The sequence below is a fragment of the Hypanus sabinus genome, chromosome 7 (assembly GCF_030144855.1).
Source record: "Hypanus sabinus isolate sHypSab1 chromosome 7, sHypSab1.hap1, whole genome shotgun sequence".
Lineage (NCBI taxonomy): Eukaryota > Metazoa > Chordata > Chondrichthyes > Myliobatiformes > Dasyatidae > Hypanus > Hypanus sabinus.
The window spans coordinates 128,558,767-128,586,612 of record NC_082712.1 but is presented as its reverse complement, the minus strand read 5'-3'; the positions used below and the strand labels follow the sequence as shown (position 1 = coordinate 128,586,612).

Below are 27,846 nucleotides of genomic sequence, written 5' to 3'. Positions count from 1 at the left end.
CCTTTTTTAGAGCCTAGTTCAGTGTGGGGAGTAAAACAGGAATTAACTCATTTTTAAATTCTTTGTACCACTCTATCATATACCCATCTGATCCTGGTAACTTGCTTAATTTAAGCCTACTAATTGCAGCTTTTGATTCAACTTCAGTTATGTCAGCAGTCATCGTTCTATTTTGTTCTTCACTTAAAGTGGATAACTCTTGAGAATTCAAGAAGGTGTCAGTTTGGGTTAAGCTTCCCCCCGGAACTTTGGAATATAGAGTTTTGTAAAACACTTCAAAAGCTTCTTGAATTTCACTTAGCTTATTTTTTTTATCATTTTTGTTCTTGGGTCCCTAATCCTATGAATTGTATTTTCTGCTATTTTTTTTTCAGTTTCCATGTCAGTATTTTCATAGATTTCAATCCACTTTCATAATGTCTCTGTTTCAGAAACATTAAGTTTTTCCTGATTTCTTGCGTAGCCAGACTATTTATTTCCTTCCTAATTTTTTTAATTTCCCCTAATGTATCCTGTGCCAAATTCAATTTGTTTTTTCTCTAGTTCCTTCAGCCTATTTTGTAATTCCTCTAATGTTTTATTCCTTATTTTTTTCTTATATGAAGATATCGCTATAATTTTCCCTCTTAAGATCGCCTTCAGAGTATTCCATAAAATCCATGAAACCTCTCCATCATCATTAAATTCTAAGTAGAGACCAATTTCTTTTTTAATTTGTTCCTTAAAGTCAGGATCATTGAGTAGACTTGAATTTAGTTTCCAAATAGCATTCTTTGGCTGTAGGTCAAAATCAACAGATATAGGTGCATGGTCACTTATTTCTATTGTCCCAATTCCACAGGTGTTTATTTTGTCTTTGTCTTTTCCAAATGTTATGAAATAGTCTATTCTTGTATATACAGAATGTGGAGCAGAATAATGAGTGTAACCCCTTCTGTCAGGGAAAAAAATCCCTCCATATATCAATTAAACCAACATCCTCAAAAAGTGTATTCACTTTCTTATGTAAAGATTTTGTTTCATAGGTTTTTCTATTGGAAGAGTCTAAGTTTGGTTGTAATTGTAAATTTAAGTCTCCCCCACATATCAGGAGACCTTCTGTTTTTGTTACCATAATATCAGTAATTTTCTGAAAGAAACCACTATCACTTCCTGGGTGTGCATATATATATTCAATAGAGTAACTGAATTTCCATCTATATTCCCCCTTACCAGAATATATCTGCCCTCTTTATCTCCTATTTCAAATACTTTTACAAAATGTAGCTTACTTGAGATAAGAATAGCAACTCCTCCCCTATGTCCTGATTTATATGAGGAGAAAAACAGATTAGTGAAGCCCATTCTCTTTAGTTTTTTATGCTCATTATCACTTAAATGAGTTTCCTGTAAATATTCTACATGGGCTTGTTCTTTTTTCATTTTGGATAAAATTCTGTTACATTTAATTGGATTTAATAGTCCATTGACATTAAAAGAAATGCATTTTACCTTGTCCTTAGCTATCTGTATTTATCTGTCAATATATCATTGAAATTAGAATAAAACTTAATCGATCTACTCCCTGAACAAATAAGAACCAAGAAACGCAAATAATAACAAAAATGGCAACGATCATGTGATTCCAAGGCTGAGGTCTCTAGTAGATGACCCTGTGTTGAGCTAGAGGGGGGATAAACTTGCGAGTTCAGGGCCCCCACTGCAGTATTCATAAAAGTCAGTTAACAAATCCATTACACAGAAAAGATTTCCCTGTGTACTCCTCATATATATATACACACATACATACCACACACACATATATATACATACACATATATTACATACATACACATATATGCACACACACACACACACACACACACACACACACACACACATATATATATATATATATATATATATTCTCATTTTGGTGGGGGAAAAAGGAGTAAGTGAGCGAATAAAGAATAACCACTAAGTAATATAAAATCCACATTATAATAAGTATTTCTTGAGATAGGTATATCACCGTCTACTTTTGCTTCCGTTCAGCTTCTCAACATTTTTAAAGTTAGTCAAACCTTATGGCTCTTCTGAAAGGCGTGAGGACTGTCTTTGGGAAACTCCCGGTCTCTTCCTGATACATTTCTCTCAGTCTCCTCCCGTCTCCTGCCTTCTCGATTCTCGCACTATTTCCCAAGCGGAGTGGCGTAATTCCTCAGCCAGGCTTTCCCTCATTTTAGTCACGCTGATGGGCAACCCTCTGGCCTTCATGTCTGTAGTCACCTCTTCCACTATCTGGTACAACTGCGTCTTATCATCATAAAACACTCGAAGTTTAGCAGGGCACGGAGTTTGAAATCTAATCTTCTTTTGCTTCAGTACTCGCTTTACTTCAGAGTATTCTTTGCATTTCTGCAGGACCGTGGGGGGTTAATCTTGGTCGAGATATATTTATTTATCATCTAAAAACACTCTCCTCTTAACCCAGGCCCTTTGTAGAATCTCCGCCTTGGTGCTGTACCGAAGGAATTTAATTATTATTGAGTGTGGCTTATCTTGGGTAGACTTCAGGACTAACGCACGGTGGGCTCTTTCGATTTCCAGCTCCATAACTGAGGGAAGATCCCACAGTAACTTTCCTATGAACTCCATCATAGACGAGCCCCCTGCTCCTTCGGGAATGTTGTAGATTCTGATATTTTTCCGCTGTGATCTTCCCTCCAGGTCAAGCAGTTTACCTTCTTGGTGATTTAATATTTTTATTGTCTTACTCAATATCCGTTCCACATTTTGAACGCAATCTTCCACCTTCTCAATTCGAGTCTCTGCCACCGCTATTTTTTGATTGGCGCTGGCGAGCTCTGACTTAATATCACGGAGCTGCTGCTTTATTTCTTTCTGAAACTCCCTTACCTCTTTCAGAATTTCGATCATATTCGCCACTTCGCCTGAACGAGGCCCAGCGTCCGCCTCGCTAGCACGCAGTCGGGTAGGAGAGCCACTCGCTGCACTCCTCTTGGCCGCAGGCTCTGCAGTGTTGCTTTTTTTATTTCCATTCCTTTTCCCCATTCTTGCCCCTCTTTTCAGTTCAAATATTTTTTGAAAAATACTATATTTGATGGGTTAACGGGGCTTAATATGCATTTTTCCGGAGGAGCTAGTGACTTAAGCTGCCATTCTCGACAATGACATCACTGGAAACCTCCTGCATCCTTGTTTTAAAGGTAAACAAGCTGCGAGTCAGTCAGTGAACAACATCATAGTCCTGCCTCACTGAAGTGCTCTTTTAAAGTGACAGTGCACAGTAAACCAAACCTGCAGGTTCGTAACACTAATAATTACTTCTAGTAATGTGTATCATTTTCAGTTAACATGGTCTCCTTAGTTTTTTGGTTACATATTATGGCATTGCTTTTCTACTGTGAAATTTCTTCATTGTGCCTTTGGAATTTTAAGTAACTGGGTGACTAGTAACCCATCCCCCGAATGGCAAGTGATTGTATTTGCCATTCCAGCTTGCTTTCAAGACACAAAAAAAATTCAAAACTTAGAAATAAGTGTATCCTGACAGAAATCTTCAGATGCCAAATGAATATTGAAATCTATTCAATATTAATGAACATATTATCAATGAATATGTTAGCAGGTGCACTAAACAAATTCTAATTTTTTAAGTCTCATGATGGAAATAGTCAAAAGCATAAAATTAAATCCTACCTTGGTCATGATTAGAACTGTGATGAAATGCAAAATAGCACTAATCATCACAGCCAATAATTGAGCACCTTCACGCATTACAGCCAATGGTGCTCTCAATAGTGAGACAGTAACAGTAATTCGAAATACAATAATGCCAAGCGCAATACAGATTATAATAATGATCTGTAAAATAAAAGAGATATAGTTATCAGCAAACATGAACAATATTCAGGTAGTTGCAGCAGGGATATACAATACCAACATAGCATTACTTGAATAGGTATAGCAGCTTATCAACTCCTGCAATATTAAACACAATACACAAAAATAAAATGTAAAATGAGGACAAATGTAAGGAAGGTAGAATTTTGCAGAGTAGACAGAGTGAGCCCATTAAGTAGGAAATCCAGGGGAATGAAATTACCTAAAATGCAATTGCACTGTGCATATTTATAGGTATGTAAGATGCATGAAGCAACAATATGACGGGCAGCTGACACAATCAGCTGGGCTAGACAAGCACTGCTTTGGGTTTTGCTATAGGTTCCTAGAGTACGTAAGATAAATATTTTAAATAATGAAGATGCAAGAAATTGTTGTATGATCCTTTCATTATTTTGGTGGATGCGTAGAAAACTCAAACAACTTGTGCCAAAAGCATATTGAATAAACAGATTGAGGCAGAGAAGGTTTGCAGCTTTGCAATAGATGAAGGGATATCCAAATTTGTACTCTCTGTCACGCAGTTATATCATACCACTGCTGCCCAATAGATCTACTATTTTCCTTTGAATGCCCAACAATCTCCAGAATCCTGTATTTTTGTTTAATATTGACAATATTCTTGCGAACTGGCCGACGGTGGGGGGGGTGTTAATCATGACTGGAATATAGGTGACAAGTCAACTATAAGTCAGTTATAAGTGGCTAATACACTCAATTTTGTTTCTAGAAGGGTTTATCTAACGAATTTAATATTAAACACTCAGCGCATATTCTCCTCGCATGAATATAGTTATAAGTCAATTACAAGTCACTTGTAAGTCAATAGGATCATAACATTTTAAGTAACGTTTGGATATTAAACACACAGCACATATTTTCCTCGTATAAACATTTCAAATCATTGCAACACACCAATATCACTGAATCGGTGGGAGCCCTGAGCTTGTTGCCCTGCAACAAGACGGTCCCATCGAGGGGTGATGGGAGACAGTGATACTTGAAGGGGGTTCCTTATGTCCAGTCTATTCCACAATTTAGTTTACGCTGCATTCATTGCAGAAAGCCCCACTTCGCAGAGATATGATGTTGGAAATGGAAGCAACGTTTTCATTGCTTTCGTGGTTATCTCAGGATATTCAGCCTTGACTTTGATCCAGAATCCAACTTGAAGACAGTTGTCATTCTCCCCTGAAGTGACAAATTGAGTTCATTGAGCAGGTTGAAGATGTCACACAGATAAGTGAGTTTTGCTATCCACTACTCGTCACTGAAGTGTGCTGCCAGTAGTGACTTTTTTCCTGAAAGAAATCTCTGTCGTGGCTCTCTTAAATCAGAAACCCTGGCCAGGGCTATCCCCCTTGATAGCCACCTGACTTCAGTGTGTAAGAGAAGGCGTTTGTGCTCTGCATCCATTTCCTCGCAAAGCTGCTCAAACAGACGTGAGTTAAGGGCTTTTGTTTTGATGTGATTGATAACTTTAACAACGTCACTCAATACGCTGTTAAGATCAGGTGACATTTTTCAGCTAGCCAGCATTTCCCTGTGTATGACAGATTGTGTAGACTGGCATTCAGGAACAATCCCTTTGACTTGGGTAGTGAAACCAGTCAGCTGTCCAGTCATAGCTGCAGCCCTGTCTGTGCATATTCCAGCACAGAATGACCAGTTCAGTTTGCCTGACATGTAGTCATTCAAACTCTTGAATAGTTCTGCCCCAGTTGTGTTAGTTGGCAGCGGCAGTGCACACAACATATCCTTGTGCACATTGTCTTGAAATATATATCGCAAATAAACCAGCAGTATTGCCTTGACCTGGATAGCATACTATGGTGACTCGTTAAGCCGTTCCAACAGCTGTGCTTCGATGTCCTCCGCTACGTCATTGATTCTCCTTCAAACTGTGGTAACTGAAAGAGATACTTGCGCCATCTTGTTAGCTGCAGCTTCTCCCAACAGTTCATGACACATGTCCTTGGCAGCAGGCAGAATCAATTCTTCACCAACAGTGAAAGGCTTCTAAGCCTTAGCAATACAGCTAACCATTAAGTGTAACACTCTCAGAGCAGCAGCGTTTGTGGAGGTGGTGGCTCTCAGCACTTGTTTCTGTCCTGCTTGCTCACGTTTTTTCCATTCAAAAAACTCAATGGATTTGTCTTTAAGTTCAGGGTGCTTGGACTCAAGGTGCCAAAGCAGTTTTGAGGGCTTCACTGCCTCATTAAACAGCTTGTCTCCACATATCACACACAGGGGGCTTGGAGCGTGCGAGTCACTAGTTGCATTAAAGCTATATTTTATGTACGACTCGTCATATTTTCTGTTGAAGGAAGCTTTCTTATTTTTTGCAGTCTCGGCCTCAGCTGTCTGTGCATTATCATCATCATTAGACCTTTTATTTCCCCTACCACCTCTTCCAAAGAAATTCTCAAGCAACGTTTGATTTTCATTCATCAAGTAGTTGTAGGTTAATGACCGACTGATGACCTCGCATGCATTCAAGTTTAACAGTGGACGTGACAGGGAATGAGGAAAGGTGCAGCTGACTCATATCGTTTCATATCACCAAATCATATTGTTTCCTTGCGGCCCGGTACCACATGTTTTACGGCCCGCTGGTTGGGGACCACTGGTATAATGCAGTGACCCTAGGAGATCAAGGGAGCAGAAAATGAAGAATGCATCACATGTAGTTGAATAAATGGTTGAGGTGAAAGAAAGGAAGAGAATTTTGGAACAGATTTTCTGATGAATGACCTCAGTAATTCAATATCACTACAAGAAGCTGTTTTAGAGCAAGAGTAGTAAATTCACTATCTTCTTCCTGGACCTTAGAGGTGTCTAAGGCTACTGTATCTGCAACAGCAGATACAGAATACATGATAATAGTCCATCAAAAGGCCAAATAGCCCCTTGAGTCTCTGCAGCCATTGCTTCAAAGGCTAAGTTGTGTGCTAATGCTTTTCAAATGAATGAGAAATGGTTGTAAAAGTTTTCTTTCCATCTTCTGGGTAAAACCATTTCAGCTGGGCATATGGTTATTCTTGATGGGTTGCTGAGCATGTAGCTGCAGGTCTATCAATACAACAGTACTTGGATAACTCTCTTAATTCATCACTTGGAAAATGATTCCTTGCACTGGTGCACACTCTATAAGTATGTCACAAGAACCAATTAACACATACTTGTTACTTTATTTGCAGTATGTCTTCTTTTGCACATATAGTTATCCATAAACAGTATTATATTTCCTTTTTTACCCCCTGTAACTGCTTGAAAGAAAATGAATCTCAAGATAGTATATAGTAACCTACACGTACTTTGACGATACATTTATTTTGAATTTTGTACTTCAGCTTAAGTGCCTCACAATCATAATATTTAAGTCAAAAAATGTGAAAAAGAAAATGATTGATATCTTAACTAAATCAACCTTAATTCAATAACTTTACCATTTTAGCATTATTCATCCATCTTCTAAGTGCCTTTGTATGCTCTTCTACACCAGTTAGGCCATGATATAAGTAGTGCTACAATTCTGTTACAATTACAAACAAGATATGATGGTGCCAGTGGATTTTGTAGACCCAGGCATTTTCTTCTAGTTTGTCCATGAAACAGCTTATTCTTCTCTTTTTATTTCTTTCTTTTCTTTTCAAGGTGGTTTGGGTTCTATTGGAGTCTGTGATCTATAATCTGTGAACTGTGGCTCTTTGCAGTGGGTTTTCCAACCACCTCTGCAGCCTAACACTTCGCTATCTCAAGGAACTGCCTGGAAGATGTGCGCTTTCAGGACTGGGAGGTCAGAAGTCAGGGAGGAGCCCTCTGGTTCCTTGCTGACTGAGGCATCATGGGGGACTTAAACATCGAGACCGGAAGCCCGAGACAGCAGGCGGTGTGTTTGCTAACCTCTGGCTGCTGTCAGAGATAGGCCTCTCTACTTGAGCAATATTTCTCTCGATGGAGAGTAAGAGTCTGTCAGTCCTCAAGACGGGCTTGCAGAAGCAATGCAGAAGATTGTAACATTGAAACAGCAAGTTGCTGGTGTTTGCTCTCATTGTTGCAGGAGCGACCACTCAGTAGGCCTGTCTGAGATACCAAAGTACTGGCTTATGGACTGTAGTTTTGAGGGTCTCAGGATCAAGGTCTCTTTAGAAGGTTTCTGCTGCTGTTTGCAAGGTGGAGGGGGGTGTGGTTCAATGTTTTTGCTGGTGTAAGTTGGGGGGGGGGTCAACGCTTTTGCTATTGCTTGTGTAAAGGGAGGAAAGAGGCTTCAGGCTTTGATGTTTCTTTGATTCATTCTATGAGGTTCTTGTTTCATGGCGGTCTGCGAAGAGTATCAATTTCTAGTTATATGCATTCAGAATGTATACATTCTGTGATATTAAATGAACCACTGATTGCACTAGGTAGGGCTTGTAGGAGACAGACTGGAACATCACGTCAAGGTTGAATAAGTAGGATTGCTTTCTTTGGGAAAATGAACATTGAAGAAGTATATAATTGAATTATACAGATATATATGGGAGATGGATAATTAGGATAAATTATCCTAATTAGGATAATTATTAATAAAACCCTCTTAACAGAGGGTTCAAAAGCCAAAAGCTAAGGCTTTAAAAAACTGCAAAGCTCCTCTATTTGAGTATGCTCATTCAATATAATTAGTGGTATAAGTTGTTTGAGTTTAGCAATTAGAAGGAAGAGGAATTCTTTCCCCACACTCAAAAAGTAGAAATGGTCTGGAAGTCATTAGCTGAAAGTGTGATAGGATAAGGAAATTTTATCACATTCAAACACTACTTGGATGTATATATGAACTTCGGTCTAGTGATCTGAAGGTCACTGGTTTGAGCCTCAGCTGAGGCAGTGCGTTGTGTCCTTGAGTAAGGCACTTAACAACACATTGCTCTGCGATGACACTGGTGCCAAGCTGCTTGGGTCCTAGTGCCCTTCCCTTGGACAACATCAGTGGCATGGAGAGGGGAAGGCTTGCAGCTTGGGCAACTGCCGGTCTCCCATACAACCCTGTCCAGGCCTGTGCCCTGGAAACCTTCCAAGGTGCAAATCCATGGTCTCACAAGACTAACGGATACCTATATATAATATTAACTTCAGTAACCTGCAGGATTATTGGCCTAATATTTGTTGGGGCTACTTCCTTTATGGATACAATGAGCTGAATGGCTTTTGTACAAAATTGCTATGATTTAATATTAAACAGTGGCCCCCGAACAGCTTTACAATAGCACAGCTTGAAAGTGCATTATCTTTGTATGAACAGCAACAGTCTGGACTAATTTCAATATACTGATGGGAGCACAAATGTCATTACCTAAGAAAGATCATCGCTCTTTTGACCCACTATTATTACACAGAAACTAGATTTCAATGCAGACATCCTGCAATTGGCTGAAAGCGGATTGCACAAATGCCATGTCTCCCCAGAAGTGAAGTCCAGTCTGCTCATGATCGCTACAGTCTGCAATCACCAATGGACAGTGAAAATTTTCACTGTAACACTGGATGGCCATCATATTTGCTGCAATCAGATGAGATCACAGCCTTCCCCTGGTGACCAGTGCTTGGATCCCTCACTGCTTATGAGGAGATGTCATTACTTATAGGAAAGATGATATCCAAGTATCACTCAAGGAACATTCAGAGGTTAATGCTGAATTCCCCTGTACTCCTTGATGTCTATTATGTGCTTTCTGGCAATTCACCAAACTATTCTAAATACTTGTGCAAAATCCTTCTCCTATAGGCTAGCTTCCAAAAGTCCTTGAATGAGCCTACTGGAGCAAAACTGATGGACATGTCTTTCCAGAAATTGTCATATTTCTTCTGCTTTCCCCCTGGAGAAAGGATAGCAAATGCTGGAATCTAGAGCAACAATCTGCTGGGAAAAAAAATCAGGCAGTCAGGCAGCATCGCTGGAAGAAAGAATTATTGACACTCAGGTTGAAACCCTGCAGTTGGAGTAGAAGCCAAAGCCCTGATGCAGAGTTCAACCTAAAATGCTGACAATTCCTTTCCTCCTGCAGATGTTGCTTGATCTACTGAGTTGATCCAGTAGATTGACTGGTAATTTTCCCCTGAATAGGCTGGTATCTGTCTGACCATGTAAAATGTATGCTACTTTTTGTGGGTTGCAAGATCTGAACTGACACTTGGAAATGACCTATGAAGTGGCAATGTATTTTCCTCATCTTCCCTGCCTGAATCTAGTAGCACATTTGCAGAAGTAGCAAGCAGACTGTCCTTCCCATAATTCTGAATTGAGCCTGATCCTCAGAAGCAAAGGTGGGTATAAGTGGTGCATGTGAAACATGTTATTATTGTGCAGTGAAGGCAGATGGAATATTATAACACAAGTTGCACATGAGCCCATGACGATCTACAACGGTATCTGATCCTTCACTAATCACAGGATGTTTGGTGGCAGAGAATCTGCTGTTGCAAATGTTTGTTATGAGCTATTTCTCCTGGCAGAGAGAAAAATATGTTAGTGAGTGTTTTCCTGTCCTGTTGAAGAGCTGCAGATGTGAGTAAGGTGAAAAGCATACAAGTAATGGAGCAACATTTTTTATAATTATGGAGAAGGACTCAGGGTCTGGCCTCGGGGTTGAGATTTTTGATTGGAGAAGGGCTAACTTTGAGGAGATGCAAAAGGATTGGGACAATTTGTTTTATGGGAAGGATGTAATACAGAAATAGAGGTCACTTAAAGGTGAAATTTTGAGGGTACAGAATCTTTATGTTCCTGTTAGGTTGAAAGGAAAGGTTAAAAGCTTAAGAGAGCCATGGTTTTCAAGGGATATCAGAAACATGGTTCGGAAAGAGAGATCTACAATAAATATAGGCAGCATGGAGTAAATGAGGTGCTTGAGGAATATAAAGAATGTAAAAAAGAATCTTAAAAAAGAAATTAGAAAAGCTAAAAGAAGATATGAGAATGCTTTGGCAAGTAAAGTGAAAATAAATCCAAAGGGTTTCTACAGTTATATTAATAACAAAAGGATAGTGAAGAATAAAATTGGTCCCTTAGAGAATCAGAGTGGACAGCTATGTGCAGACCCAAAAGAGATGGGGGGAGATTTTGAACAATTTCTTTTCTTCAGTATTCACTAAGGAGAAGGGTATTTAATTGTGTAAGGTAAGGGAAACAAGTAGGGTAGTTATGGAAACTATGATGATTAAAGAAGTGGAAGTACTGGCATTTTTAAAGAATATAAAAGTGGTAAGTCTCCGGATCTTAACAAGATATTCCCTAGGACCTTGAGGGAAGTTAGTGTAGAAATAGCAGGGGCTCTGACAGGAATATTTCAAATGTCATTAGAAACAGGGATGGTGCCAGAGGATTGGCATATGCTCATGTGGTTCCATTGTTTAAAAAGGGTTCTAAGAGTAAACCTAGCAATTATCGGCCTGTAAGTTTGACGTCAGAGGTGGGTAAATTAATGGAAAGTATTCTTAGAGATGGTATATATAATTATCTGGATAGACAGAGTCTGATTAGGAACAGTCAACATGGATTTGTGTGTGGAAGGTCATGTTTGACAAATCTTATTGAATTTTTTGAAGAGGTTACTAGGAAAGTTGACGAGGGTAAAGCACTGGATGTTGTCTATAATGATGTAGGTTTTCAAAGCTTGCAGGGAGATTTAGGCCAGTTAGAAGAGAGGGCTGAAAGACGGCAGATGGAGTTTAATGCTGTTAAGTGTGAGGTGCAACATTTTGGTAGGAATACTCAAAATAGGACATGCATGGTAAATGGTAGGGCATTGAGAAATGCAGTCTAGGAATAATGGTGCATAGTTCCCTGAAGGTGGAATCTCATGTGGATAGGGTGGTGAAGAAAGCTTTTGGTATGCTGGCCTTTATAATAGGAGTTAGGATGTAATGTTAAAATTGTACAAGGTATTGGTGAGGCCAAATTTGAAGTATTGTGTACAGTTCTGGTCACCGAATTATAGGAAAGATGTCAACAAGTTAGAGAGAGTACAGAGCAGATTTACTAGAATGTTATCTGGGTTTCAGCACCTAAATTACAGAGAAAGGTTGAACAAGTTAGGTCTTTATTCTTTGGAGCGTAGAAGGTTGAGGGGGGACTTGATAGAAGTATTTAAAATTATGAGGGGGATAGATAGAGTTGACTTGGATAGGCTTTTTCCATTGAGAGTAGGGGAGATTCAAACAAGAGGACATAAGAGTTAAGGGTCAAAAGTTTAGGGGTAACACGAGGGGGAACTTCTTTACTCAGAGAGTGGTAGCTGTGTGGAATGAGCTTCCAGTAGAAGTGGTAGAGACAGGTTTGATGTTGACATTTAAAAAAAAAATTGGTTAAGTATATGGACAGGAATGGTATGGAGGGTTGGTCAGTGGGACTGGGTGAGAGTAAGCATTCGGCATGGACTAGAAGGGCCGAGATGGCCTGTTTCCATGCTGCAATTGTTATATGGTTATATAACAGTAAAAGTATGAGCATGTCTTCAAGTGGAAGCATGACAACTTATTTTAGCACACAGGAGTTGAATGACCTTATTTAACTGGTTATGACAAGATCCACAATGTTGGATTCTTGCATTCTCATGCTACCTCTTTGCAAAGGTAGCAAGAGAAAGGTCTAGAGCTGTATACCATTTTGTCTATGGTGGTCAGCCTCTTTCATTAGAATGTTTTTACTGTTGCAACTCAATGGCTTCTAGTTGAGCTGTGACTGAAGGTGTAATTTCTAAGGTGAGATGTAACACTGGTTCATTTTCACATAGCCACAAACTTTCAGAAAACTTAGTAAGGCTTTAATTGACTTAATATGTGTTAGCAAACTTAGAAATTTATTATAGGGTTCACTTACCAGAACAAATGCCAAGAACAAGACTACTGATTTTTGTACAAATGAATAGTGGTATTTTACCGGTGGTACATCAGGATTGTATATTAGCCCAAGAGCAAGTTCCTCCTGTATAAAATAAATCATTTTATAATGGATTTTTCTCTTCGTCCATTGAAGTTTTTAAGAAGGTAGGTTCAAAAAAATAAAGCTCAATGTTCAAAAATTCAAAGTATAGTTATAATCAAAGTACATATATGGGACAATGTACAACCGTGAGAATAATTTTCTTACACGCTTATTTAATAAATCCACAGAATGATAACCATAACAGAATCAATGAAAGACCACAACAACTTAGGTGTTCAACCACTGCCTAAAAGACAATAAATAAATAGATAGATAGATAAATATCAGGAAAATGATATAATGAGTCCATTGGTTGTGGTAACATTTCAATGATGGGTAAGTGAAGTTATCCCCTTTTGTTCAAAAGTCTTATGGTTCAAGGCTAGTAAGTGTTTCTGAACCCGGTGGTGTGAGTCCTGAGGCTACTGTACCTTCTTCCTGATGGCAGCAGTGAGAAGAGACCATGTTCTGAATGGTGGGGGCCATTGATAACAGATACTGGTTTCCTGTGACAGCATTTCATGTAGATGCAGGAGTATATCTACAGAAAATAGCACCTATGGCAAGCACTGAAATTGCGCCCCTGTCCAAACATCTGACACCCATCTTTTAGATAACTTTACCATAATATCAGCTCAAAAATACAAGTCAAGCTCATTAATCTTTTAATTAACAAATTATGGCACTACATGAAAATTACAACTGCACGTTGTCCTTCCTTGCTTTCACTGATGCAAATTGGTCTATGATGTGATCAAAGTCAGTTTTTTCAGTTTCTTCTCTTTTTATACTCAGCAGAGCAAGATCACAGAGTCTGCCTTGACTCCTGGAGGCTCTCAAATACAAAAGTATTAGTTTTAACTTGCTGAATGATCTCTCACAGCTGGCAATGGAAACTGCGATGGTTAGTATTATCTGAATAGCAATACGAAGATTGGGGAAGACACTCTCATCTCTGTACTCAACAATAAATTCAAGAAGCTCTTCAGGTCTTGATGACCCGCCTTGATAGCAATATTCTGCAATCCAAAATTTCTTCATATAGCTGCTGTCCATCAACATCAGAGCTGTACAATTCACTCAAATTTTTCACACTTCTTCTTCAGGTCGTCACTGTCAGGGCTGTAATGACAGTATCATCGAGAAGGAACCCAAACTTGGCATCAGTGTCATGCAAACGAGCAAACCTTTCGTCCATTTCTCTGTGAAGATGAGTGAAGGATCTGTGAAGTGTCAAGTGTTCCCTTCATGACTCCCTCCATTTCCTCCTTAGTTGTTAATTCAGCATCTCTCGAGTTCTCATCAGCCATTCGTTTCTTTTGTTTCTGATGTCTTTCAACTTCAATATTCCATTTTTGACCAAGACTGACTCCTTCTTTGAGTGACTCACTGACCAACACTTCTCTTTCATCATAAAAATGATCTCTGCAGGCTTTCAAATCCAGGGCAGCATCATGGAAGTTCATGCTAGGATCCTGCAGCCTCTTTTGAATACAATGCAAATGAGTACTTTGTTCCAAAATCATAACAAAATCAGAAAATCATAACAACATGCCTTTCTTCACTTCTTGCTTCACTGGTCTCATTTTCATTGTCTACCATGTCCTGAAGAACTTGAAGAATTTCCTCAAGGTACTTGTTGACGGGCTTCACTGCTTCTGTCCTACACTCCACCTGGTATCGGACTCTGACTTAACAACCACAGACATGGCATTTTTGAGTTTTTCCCAGCGCTGTATTGAACGAGAGAAAAACACGTAGAGTTTCGATAGTTCCAAAATACATGGCCATCATTGTATCCTGCTTGGCTGCATGTACACTCACCAAGTTGAGTGAGTGATTGTCACAATTCACAAACACTGCCAGTTTGTTTTTCTCACTTATTCTTTAATGAACACCACTTCTGTGTGCAGCCATCACAGCAGCGTTGTCATAGAACTGTGATTGACAATCTTGTAGCTCTAGTTCGTCCTTCTCTAACTGTTTCAAGATGTCTTCAACCAAGCTCTTAGCATCCTTCTGGCTTATCTGGATAAAACCAAGAAAGAACTCTCTAACACGGACTGTTTTCCTCTCAAAATGAACTTCCACATACCTCACTACTTCTGACATCTGTTCATGGTGTGCCTGATCACGAGTCGAGTCGAACACGAGACCATAGTACCTGGCTTTACGAATGCTTCTCAGTTAACTCTGGTGAACAGTGGATGCCATCATGTGGATGAATTCGTTCTGGACCCCTGGTGAAAGATAAGACGTGGATCCAGGATGAGTGAGGTGTCCTTTTATGATAGGGTCAAAGATGGCCAGTAGTTTCAGTAAGGCAAGGAAATTTTCCACATTGGAGTCACCATCTAGCTGAAGTGACTCCCTGTGTCCTCGCAAAGCCAGGTTCTGAGTTGCAAGGAATTTTATGCAGTGAAGGATTCTTGTCAAGATATCACGCCACTTCTGCTTTTCCTTCTCAACTATGACTGAAATACCGCATCAATAACTCCTCTATTTCCAGCTAAATTTCTTTTCATTTCTTTCCGCTGTGTGAAGCATTCCCGATGATTCGTGGCATTTTCATGAACACTAATCTTTTCAGGTGCTTTCCACTAGTTAAATCCATTTTCTTGCTCCAGAGAGGACTGATGGTCTGACCGGGAATAGAAAAGACAACAGATACAAAATGCAGACCTTTTAGAAGGGGAATAGACCAGCCATGAGTGACTCACTTCCTCACCACGACCATTTCCCAGCTGTGCTGATGGCGATTGTGGAGGAGATGTTGTCAATCTGAACTAACTGGGTTTTGTAAGAGAAGGAATTGAGGATCCAATTGCACAAGAATTTTTTGAGGCCAAGGTCTTGGAGCTTATTAATCAGTTTTAAAAGAATGATGGTACTGAATACTGAGCTGTAGTCAATAAAGAACATCCTGATGTATACATCTTTGCTGTCCAGATGTTCCAGGGTTGAGTGAAGAGCCAATAAAATGGCATCTGCTGTGGACCTGTTGCACCAGTAGGCAAATTGGAGCAGATCTAAGTTGCTTCTTAGGCAAGATCTGACATGTTTCATCACCAACATCTCAAAACACTTCATCACTATGGATGTAAGTACTACTAGACAATAATTGTTCAGGCAGGTCATCACATTCTTCTTGGGTACCGGTACAATTGAAGGTATTTTAAGCAGGTCAGTACCTCAGTCTGCCAAAACAAGAGCTTAAGGATCTCAGTGCACACTCCTGCCAGTTGATCAGCACATGTTTTTAACTCTTGGCAACTTGGCCAAACACATGCAACAAACTGAAACTCAAGAAATAATTTTTTTTCTTTCATTTTCAGTTTGAAATGAAATTCAAGTAATTCAAGCAAAATTAAATTCATAATTTTCAGTAGCTACATACAGATAATATTGTGCTGTCAAATTACAAATTTTTTATTTAATTTTTTAAAGCATTCCTCATCTGTAAGAAATTTCTATTTTCAGTTTAATTTAAAATTAAAAATCAAATTTCTTTTATATTTTTAAATTAATGTAGAGCATGCTGTTTGGATACTGCAATATTATGCATAACCCATAATCTTTGAAGGCTGTATTACTATCCAGAGATATAACTAAGGGAATGTTAACCAAAGGAAATCCGTACATAATGTTTTAAATTCAGAAACAAAATCAATTTCTAAATTTGTGCACTGAACATATTCATGAATGTACTAATACAAAGGAGGTCTACGACAAATTAGAAACAAAATCACCAAAGCATATATAACTGGGAAATATTTTTAAAGCTGTTAAAAATAGCTTCTTGGAAAAAATAATTTACCTGGAAAATACGAATCTAAAAAGGGTAAATAAGCAAAGGAAATTATAAATATGAAAATCATTGAGTCACATTACAAATTATTAAGGATGGGAAAGTACTACCATATTACTTTTAGAGGAATTTGAATTGAGAAACAATGCTGAATAATACTGAAGTTTTGATAGCTCGCACTTTGTAGTACAATTCTGATTTCCTTTGAGGCAATTAGTAGATGCAAAGATTACGTATGAAAAAGGGACATAATAGTTATAAGAGAAGAAAGAATGTACAGGTTAATCTTGCAACTGAACAGTTTACTGTCGATTAGGCAATTACGCATAATTTCAAACTTCAATCTAGTGAAATTGTGCACAGCATCAGCAGGTAAATCAGTACAGATTACCTCATCCTCATCCCAATGAAACAAATCCCAGTCACTGATGACTCTTGTTCTGGTTCGTTTCCACAACTCCAGAAATATAGTGGCTACATTTTGAGAGAAAAAATATTTGTTGAGGTTACCGATGTTTAGGATTCTATAATAATACTAAAAGATTGTTGTAAGAGTAAATGTTAAGAAGGAGCAGGTAATATTTTGTGGTATAATTTGCTATTGCCAAAATGAATAGATCTCTGGGATGGAAAGTGCCGTGACAACAAATCACAGACTAGAAAATTATGACCTCATGTTGAGTTATTTGATCTCATCTGTGGGATTAATAAGAGAAAGAACATACTTGGTTTCAAAAACAAAAAAAAAAATCAGCCTTGGCTTTTCTAATGATTTGTGTTGCCTGCACCCATCTAAATGTTTAAATCTCTGGATGTTGGTACATACTAAATCAGGTTCACTGTGATGTCATCATGGATATCACTCAAATCAATGCCTGGTTTTGCCTTGCCAACATAAAAATAAATAGCCATTGCTGTGTCAAAGGAAGTGTACATACCCCAGATTCCCATGAACATTGAAAATAAAATTGTTATTTCCTGATCAAAGAGTTCCGTAATCTGTAGAAAAATAAGAATTTACTTATTAGCACTGGTCACTCATGATTCTGAATTGTAACTGTAAGTTTTCTTTTTGCACCTGAGTTTAATGAGAATATATTTTAAAAAGTCTAAAACACTACGTACCAATTGTAACATCATAGACTTGAGATGATAACTGAATTTGCTCATCTGTCAAAGCTTCCACACTGAGAATCAACTAATTGGTGATGCTATCATCTTAGTTTAATGACAACAGATCTAATCTAGAATACTTAATTGACTACAGATCAACCAGAGAAGTGCTAGAAGAGTATAATTCTTCTCTGACCAGCCTACCAAAGGTATGCAAGCAACTTAAACATTATGGATCATAAAAGATATTCAGTTGTTCACAGCAAAAAAAAGGACCATTAAAACATATAAAATTGAATGGGGGAAATAAATGAGAAACTAATCAAAGAGAAAGGATAACATTCATGATCCAGATGCATTAGTTCAGCATATTAAAAAGGAAGAAAAATTATTACGTTAGGAAAGAAAAATGTGCCAGAGAATTGGTAATAACTAAAACTGTTTCTACTTGCTAAAAGTGAGTTAAGACATAAGCAGGGAATAAGTCAGTTAGTATGTTTGTAATGCAAAGATAAAGGACCAAATTGTTCTGGCCATAAAACACTAATCAGACAATACACACAAAAGGCTGGTAGAACACAGCAGGCCAGGCAGCATCTATAAGGAAAAGCACTGTCGACGCTTCGGGCCGAGACCCTTCGTACTTCTCCTTATAGATGCTGCCTGGCCTGCTGAGTTCCACCAGCATTTTGTGGGTGTTGTTTGAATTTCCAGCATCTGCAGATTTCCTCATGTTTGCTCTTTAAAGACACTACTCAGGCTGCATTTGGAGTATTCTGAACACTTTTGGGCCCTATATTTCAGAAAGGAAGTATTGTTCTTGGAGACAGTCCAAAGGACGTTCATAAGGATGATACTGGAAATGAAGGGGTTAACTTATCAGAAGCATTTGGCAGCTTTGGGCCTTTACTCACTGGAATTTAGAAGAATGCATGGGTATCTTATTGAAACCTACTGAATGTTGAAAGAACTAGATAAGGTGAATGTGTAGAGGATGTTTCCTCTAGTTAGTGTATCCAGAACTAGAGGGCACAGCAAAATTGAGGGGTGACCTTTAAGAAAAGAAGTAAGGAGGAATACTTTAGCCAAAGAGTGATGAATCTGTGGAATGCTCTGCCACAGACTGAATGGAGGCCAACTCTGTGGGTATATTCAAAGCAGAAATTGATAGATTCTTGATTGATCAGGGCATCAAGGGATATGGTGACAGGACAGGTGTACGGGGTTGAATGGGATCCAGGATTAGCCATGTTGAAATGGCAGAATGGACTCAATGGGCTGAATGGTATACTTCTGTTCCTACGTCTTATGGTCTTATAAATAGCAGTTTCTAAGGGAAGCCAAACCTGAACTTGTACAGCTTTACAATTAGTCTGGGACTTACTGAGAGGCAAGCCACAGAGCCTTGCTGAGATTCTTCAGCATATTAGGGAAACTATCTCCCCATTCCTACACCAGATTAAACAATATATAGGATTAGAATGGGGATTCTGAGCTACAGAATATGAAATTTATTTTAACTTTAATATTTTAAACAATTGTAATTGATTCTGTATATTTTTAATTTAATTTTTAGAGAATTATTTCCTTTCTTTAAATTTGTTATATGAATTTAAGTAGTTTTTAAATAATTTTGATTCTTAGAGACATTTAAGGGTGTTAAGTATCCCAACAGATTTTACACAAGACCAAGTTCCACCCCCCGCAGTATGTTCTGTCAAAGCATTCTTGGATCTCATTACACACCCCCCCCCCCAACACTTCTAGAATCCTAGGATTCTAGAATACCTGGGATATTCCATGTATAGATCCATTCTGTATTTGTCAGGGGAAGGGACAAGTCCAAGAGTTGGTTGGATCCAAAGTACAGTACATTTATTATCAAAGTACATATACATTATACAACCTTGAGATTTCTCTCCTTTCAGGCAGCTAAAAAACAAGAAACCCAAAAGAACCCATTAAAAAAGTGCAAACACCCAGTGCGCAGAGAGAAAATAAAATAAATCGTGCAAACAATAAAAGCAAGCAAACAGGATTCAGAATGAAAGTGAATCCAGAAACACGAATCCTGGAGCAGCAGAAGCAAGCCCACAACCACAGTTCACCACACATCAGAGCAAAATGTCACAGAGCCCAGAGACAAGAAGTCTGAGCAGGTCCACAGCTTCAGCACAGCGAAGAGCGGAGCAGCAAGCAGAACTGGTTCGATCCTCACCTCCGGTCCTGGCACCCTGCTTTTTCAATCCAACTGGCTCGGCACCTACATCATTCAAATATCCGGTCATTCCTTGTTCAAAGACCTAGGTCCTGTCACATCGATATGCTCTGGGCTTGGACCCTGCTGCCACATTCTGGCCCACACCCAACCTTTCCAAATCAGCCCATCACTTAAGTCGATCAAACCTCGCTAGCAGTTTAGGTAGACAGGCCCTGAAACTTTTCCACTCACACTAACTCCACCTCCAACTACTTCTTCTTGAACATGCCTCAACATCACTCCAACCATTTCTTCTTAAACACACCTCAACCTTGCTCGCATTTCAACCCTCAAATCATGCTTTGACCCTCGAATCAGCCTCACTGTGGCTCACTTCTTCATTGTTTGGGGTAATTGTTTACAATATTTTTTTAAGGAAAAAGCATTATTAATAAAGTATTTATTTGCAATTCTTGGTTTGAGAACCACCAGTAAGTGGTTGCTGGCCTTCAGCAGCACCATTTAAATTGGAGTATAAATCCAGATCTATTCATACAAATTAGGAGCAGAGACAGGTCACTGGACTGTTCTAGCCAGATCTGATGAAATCTCTGTTTCAGTCACTTACCTCCCAGTCACCTCTCAGCCACTTGCTCATCCATCAAGATTCTATCTACAGCTGAATAAAAAGCAAAGACTCTACTTCCACTATCCTAACAAGAAGACTCCAAAGGTAAGAAAATTAAATTCACCAGATCACAAACTTAAAAGGGAGACTCATTAATTTAAAAAGTACTCTCTTAGTTCTAAATTTTCCCACAAAAGGAAACATCCAATGCCTATTGCATTCTGTCAAGATTCCAGCCACCTGAAGACCTTTCATATCGCAATCAACTCATCTCTCAGCCCTCTATCTGCAAAATACTGTACACAAGACTATACTGGCCTAGTCTGTGGTGTGACCAAAAATCCTGGGTCAATTTTGACAAACTATACAATTGTCCTGGGTTAACTATTAGTTTTCAGCTGTTCATAAAAGCACTGACATTAAGTACTCACCAGTCCAATAATGTTTGAAAATATCAGAAAATAAACAATAAAAATTTCCCATTGACATTCTTTCAGCTTTCACAAAATAATTTCATTATCTTAAATATTTTTTTTTACTCTACCTTTGAATAGGCACATGTATCGGAAAGCTTCCAAAATGAACACTTTTGATCACACAGTGGGCACATGATAGTTGTGTGGGCATCACAGATCTCCTTACTGTAGGTCCAATGGGGATAAAACAGATAAAACTTTTCATTGCATTTCTGAGGTAATGTTCTTGAAGAATGGAGAATCTTCAGAAATTAGTGCCAATAGGTCAAAATTCAAGTCAATAATTCAATGCTAAACCACTGAAATAACAGTAATTGTCTACTTTTTTCTTACAGATACTATATCTCAGCAATACTATATAGTTCATATTGTTATTGGGCAGCAAAAGTATAGTTGCATTGCTGATTATGTTCAGCTGTTTATATGTTACGGATCATCCACACCACTGTGAAGTACTGCCAAAATTCAAGTTACTATTCTCATGTAATTTAGTATTACATTGCAAGGATATGAGCTTCAATTGAATACAATTACACCTATAATATTACATTATTTATGTAATTATTATATGTATGGTAAAAATCTTCCAAAAAGCTGTACCTCACTTGATTATTTCCAAAGGTGATTAATCCATACACAAAGACTACAGTGCCACACACTGCCGCAGGAATTAGCATCATAGTGTACCAACCAAGCCAGGCATAGTACAAGGCAAGACGCTCTCCAAAGTAGAGCCTATAAAAAAAAGAAAAATGCAAGTTATTCAAAATACAAAATGATTTAAACATACTGATCTTTCCCTATGCCAAATGCTAGCTTTTTTAAATATTTAATGCAATGAATATTTAAATAGTGCTTTATCACAGCAAAAATCCAGAAGTATATCATTTGAAGTCTATGTCAATTTAAAATCCATGCTGTCCTGGTCTTTATTTGAAACAATTCTAAATGCTCACTAGCTTGCCACAAATGACCTTATGCTAACTTTAATTAACTGGCTTATCTGTTTTATTGTGACAGAAGCTACCTTCTACAAGACAGATTTTTTAAAAATATAGTTGTTTCCTCTGCTAGCTCCTCTCTGACTTCTATATTAATATTGATGAAACTACACCGCCCCCCCCCCCCCCCCACCGTTTCCTTGGGCTGCGTAAAATTAGGAAATACACACTCAGGTCCTGCCAAACCCACAAGATTGGGATGGCTCTTTCACCCCAAACCCTGGTTTATGTGGACGCTGTGTAACTTGCTACCCTGTTACAACTCAGTGCCAAGAAATAACAGACAGTACACTGCATATGATTAAAGGAATTATATCTATGAATCTTAACTAAAGTACCCATTATAATTAAACAGTTAAATGTGCACAAGTTGGAGCTTAACTCTTCCAAAAGTCATTCACCAATCCTCAACAGACCTCGGCATCTTGCTCCATCGAATCACGGTCCCTCACTGGGTTGAATTCCATGAGCAGTTCTCTCCAGTGTCTTCTCTCTTCATCTCCCACTGAACAAAGTATCCCAGCTCACACAAGAGTCAGGCACACAACACAGAAACTGCTCCCCTGATTTGATGGCTCACGTTACAAAGCACCAGTTATCTCTAACCATAACCCAAACACTGCTTTTACAGAAAGACCATTACATTAGCAGTGAAGCCTTTTCCAGGGTGTTACACTGATCTTTTTCTCTCTCCAGCATCTATCTGATCCTTCAGTTTCAGTTCCCTGAAAGAACTATGAGCTGCACTTCATGGCATTTACGTGTTCCTGTTTGTTTTCTCTTTGACTACTCTTATTAATCTAAAAAACCAGATAACTTCAAAAGCAGCATATCGTAGCAGCAACCCTGGCCTCACACCATCAGAAATATTCTCTTAGCCCATTCCATCCCTCCACTATTCTTTCTAATTTATTTTCTCAAGAGGCTCACTAGGTTGGCTCTTTTTTCCCATCTTGGGAACAAAATGTTTAAAAAACCCTGCCTTTAGAAACACTTCTCTTTACCATTTCAAAGAACTTGGTTCTTGGATATTCAACTTGATCTTATTCTCAAGGTTCTAGCAAAAATCACATGCTGCAATTTGAAAGCAATGATCCATAAGTTCATTAGTAAGTCACCTTATGTGGTTGATTGGTTGTTTGGTAAATATGCTTTTCCAATTAGCCCATTGATTTTGAAATATATGTTCTTTCTTCCAAATGTTTGCCTAAATAAAACAAAATGAAATAGAACAAATCTTTGCTTGTACTCTTTCTGGCATGTTTAGTTCTTACTAAGCTAATTTCTTAAAAATCATTTTTGATCCCTTATCATACGTTACTTAAAAATTTGTCTGGAAAATAACAGTTGGCATGGTTTAATATGGAAAGGTTACGCCTAACTAATTTGAATAAATATCTGGAGATAACGTCATGTCTCCATGGATGCGTGTAAGGCACATGACATGGTGGTCTACTGCATTCAGTGCTTGCAGTGGCATTTTCTATATTACAGACATCTGTTCTACATAGCACTTGTCTTCCTTCCACCCATTTGTCTGTCCTCCACCTTCACTACTGGATTTAACAACAGTGAGAGTAAGGAAACGATTGTGGACTTCAGGAAGAGAAAGTCAAGGAAATACACACTAGTCCTCAGTGAGGGATCAGGAATGGAAAAGGTGAGCGGTTTCGAGATCCTGGGTGTCAACAATTCTGAGGAACTGTCCCGAACCTAACATATTGATGCAATTACAAATAAGACACTACAGCTGCTACATTTCATTAGAAGTTTGAGAAGATACCATTTTTCACTAAAGACACTCACAAGTTTCTAAAAATGTACCATGAAGTACATTCTAACTGGTTACATTACGTTCTGATATCCAGGCGCCACTGCACAGGATCTGAAAAAGATGCAGATGGTTGCAAATTCAGCCATCTCCATCATGGGCAATAGCCTCCCTAGCATTGAGGACATCTTCAAAAGGTGATGCCTTAAAATGGCAGAAACTATCATGAACGGCCCCCATCACATAGAATATGCCCTCTTCTCATTGCTACCATCTGGGAGAAGGTACAGAAATCCAAAGACACAGACTCAACATCTTAGGAACAGCTTCTTCCCCGCCACTATTAGATTTCAGAATGGATAATGAATCAACCCATGAACACCTCACTAATTTTTGCTCTCTTTTTGCACAACTTATTTAATTTTTATCCATACACACATATACTTCTTACTTTAATTTCTTTTTTTTTTGTTATGTATTGTACTGCTACCACAAAACAAATTTCACAACATATGCTCGTGATAGTAAATCTGATTCTGATTCTGCAGTGTGGCCAAACACGCATCAGAAGAGTATCATCTCATATTCCACTTGAGTGGCATATGGTGCTTTGGTATAAAGATTGAACTTGAGTTTCAACTAACCCACATTTCTTGTTCTTTTCCCACTCCCATCAGTCCATCCAAAATTTCTTTCCCTTTTTTCCAACCTACCACCCCCACCACCAGCGTTCTATTTTTCAGCACCTACATATCTATCTGAATTACTTCTCCCTTAACTCTCCTTTCTATTCCTTCCCACACTTTTCTAGTTTCACCCATCATATTCCAGTCTCTGTGTAACTACTCCCTCTCACTTCTATTTATTGGCCATCTTCACTATACATTCTCAGTCAATCCAGAATACTGATGACCATCCCTTTGCTTCCAGCTGCTTAAACTGCTAAGTTCTTCAAGCAGTTTATCTTATGCCTAATCAGTCTCTCATGGGGAGCAAGAGAAAGTGGCAAGTTAGATCCAAGTCTGGCTCAAGGCTAAGTTGCAGTAAGGTGGAGATCCTACAGGTAGGCATGAGGTCCATTGGTTTTTTAGGATATATATTAATACAATGCTATCTAAATTATAATTTTACAGATGCCTCAAATTAGGCTTCCACTGCAAATTTCTGGCTCAGGTTATCTTCTTCCACCTATTAGCTCCCAGCTTCTCACTTCATTCCCTCCCCCACTCACCAAGCTTCCCCCTGGCTTGGCTTCACTTATCTCCTTCTAGTGTATACTACTTCCCCACCCCTTAACTTCTTATTCTGGCTTCTTCCTCTTTCCTTACCAGTCGTAATGAAGGGTCTCAAAACCCAAAACATCGACTCCTTGTCCTCTCTAATAGATGCTGCCTGACCTACTGAGTTTGTCCTTCTGTTCTGCATGTTACTCTGGGTTTCCAGTATCTGCAGAATCCTTTGAGTTTTGAATTTGGTGCATCTACCTCCATGTATCTGGAAACTTCACCAGCTAGTGATCTGTTCCCAGAACAGTATTGGGCTGAGTGCTGAAGTCATGCCTTAGACATAAGAGCAGAATTTGGCCATTTGGCCATTGATTCTGCCCTGCCATTCGACCATGGCTGATTTATTTCCCTCTTAACCCTTTTCTCCTGCCTTTTCCCTGTAAACTTTGACACCCTCACTAACCAATGCCCTATTAACTCTACCTTAAATATACCCAATGACTTGGCCAGGTACAAGTGAGAGTGAATCAGCATCCCCACTCCAAAACATCAGTGCAACCTACTTACTCCTTGTCTTTAAGGAAGAATGATGCCTGACGAAGGGCAATATTTTGTTCTCAACAGGAATCATGTTAAATAATTTTAGTATATATAATCATTTTTGAAGAAATCGAAAATGTTGTTTAACTCATCATTCACCCCTGAATTGAGGCCTCTGATCTTGTAAATTATTGCTGATAATTCGAAAATATTTTCCTTTGTTTGTGCATTCTGCTTCCAATTCAGACGCTTTCAAGATTCTCCTGCATTTGAGGTAGGACCTTGTATATTAATTACTTTCATAGAGGTAGGAGTCCTATTATGATATTTGCAAATGTTACAAAAATAAAGGCCTTCGAGGAGGAAGAAGCTGTAGAATCAGGTTATCACTGGACTGAGCAGACTGGCAGAAAAGAAGCAAATGAAAATTAATTTTGCGGCATGTGTTGTAATGCATTTGAGGTCAAACAAGTAAAGGGAATATCCAATGAACAGTAGGATACTGTGAAATGCAGAGGAACAGAGACACCTTAGAATTCAAATCCACAAATATGGGCAGACCACAGGACAGAGACAAAAATAGTTAAGGTGATATAAAGAATATTTTATTAATCAAGGCCAGAAGGTCAACAAAGCTGGAGGCAATAAACATATGAAATGAAACTAAAGGAACAACCAACAACTTCTTTCAGCACTTAAATTTGTAAGTTCTTGCAAGTATTCTTACTCTTTCATTAGTAACTTTATATATTCAGTATGGGACACGAGTAAAAACTCAACTTCAGATCAGGTACAGTAATTACCTGTGTGACTACTACAAAACTTGCTTTTTCAGTATGTTATTTTGATTGCATGAAATTGTTAATGTGATATTAGAAATATTTATGGTAGCAACATGATATCTCTTTTCCATACCTCAGTGTTTAGCTTTTGTTCTTAAGATATTTTGGTAAAAGCAATAAAGAATCAATCTAAGTAGAATTTACCTCATGAAGTGGGAAAGCTGAATGAAACGTTTTGTTTCTCAGTAACTCACGAAGGCCACCTATTTTAAAAAAGGTACAAAAACATTATGTACATGAAAACAAATGGATGTCATTCTAATTTTAATACCTCCCCTCTATCATGTCTAAAACAACAGAACCCTGGAACATTGTGCAGCCGATCCTAACCCTCCTGCAATTTAAGCTCAATAATGACTATAATATTGTAATTCAAAGTGCTTATCCATGCTTTAAGCTCATCTGCCTTACATACAATAGTCCTTGCATTGAAATTGATGCAATTCAGAACATTAGTCCCACATTCATAATTTCAGTCCCTGTCCTCATATGCAGATGTAACATCTGTTTTCCGCACAACCACTCCACAAACTGCCCTGACACTCTGGTTCCCATCCCCCTGTAATTCTAGTTTAAAACAGCAAAGCAGCACTTGCAAACCTTCCTGCAAGGATATTGTTTCTCCTCTAATTCAGGTGCAAACTATCCTGCTTGTACAAATCTCACTTTACTTGGAAGATAGCCCAATGATCCAAAAATCTGAAGCCCTCTCCGCTGCACCATCTACTTAGCTAATATTAACCAATAATATCTTCCTATTTCCATAGCATGTAGTACAGGTATAAACCATTATATTGCCACCATTAATGTCCTATCCTTTAACTTAGCACCCAACTCCCTGAATTCACTTTGCAGGATCTACGTCATTGGAACTGAAATGGACCACAACCTCTAGCTGCTTATGCTGCCTCTGAAGAACACCAGAGAGTTGATCTGAGATGTTCCTGACCTTGGCACCTGGGAGGCAACATATTGTCTGGCTTTCTCATTATTGTCCATAGAACCTCCTGTCTGCTCCACTAAGCTTCTTGTAATTTACTTCAGAAATTTGAATCGGATAAAAGCAATGAAACAGATTTTGTGAAGTAGAATACACTGTACAAATTCAGTCCTTACCAATGCCGGGGACGGATGTGTTCCTGAGAATAAAATTTATAATTCGAATTCTGAAATAAGCAAATAAAAATCTATTATCTTCAGTCATTTAAGTTGATTGTTAATTGCTCTGTGGCTTTGCCATTTAGATTAAACCTCTGCCAAAAAGGTCACATTTATCTAATTTTATTTAATGTACAGTAATGCAGTAAGGAAATGCTTTAGCACAGTTCATATAATGTCAGTGCCTGAGCAGTGCAGCAACATTTGACTCCAAC

The 27,846-nt window shown here is 38.5% G+C and overlaps 1 protein-coding gene across 1 annotated transcript in view; it reads right to left on the bottom strand.

Annotated features, from left to right (window-relative positions):
* The window catches only part of LOC132397174 (anoctamin-9-like), a 136,451-nt gene that overhangs the window by 74,695 nt on the left and 33,910 nt on the right, over nucleotides 1–27,846 (bottom strand). Inside the window, exons 5-13 of the mRNA XM_059975578.1 lie at nucleotides 27,590–27,639; nucleotides 26,618–26,676; nucleotides 23,213–23,301; nucleotides 21,694–21,828; nucleotides 21,162–21,258; nucleotides 17,615–17,675; nucleotides 17,068–17,150; nucleotides 16,686–16,700; nucleotides 3,703–3,867 (exon numbers count right to left, since the gene is read on the bottom strand). Coding sequence (XP_059831561.1) covers nucleotides 3,703–3,867; nucleotides 16,686–16,700; nucleotides 17,068–17,150; nucleotides 17,615–17,675; nucleotides 21,162–21,258; nucleotides 21,694–21,828; nucleotides 23,213–23,301; nucleotides 26,618–26,676; nucleotides 27,590–27,639 — 754 coding nt within the window. The remainder of the gene's footprint in view (nucleotides 1–3,702; nucleotides 3,868–16,685; nucleotides 16,701–17,067; nucleotides 17,151–17,614; nucleotides 17,676–21,161; nucleotides 21,259–21,693; nucleotides 21,829–23,212; nucleotides 23,302–26,617; nucleotides 26,677–27,589; nucleotides 27,640–27,846) is intronic.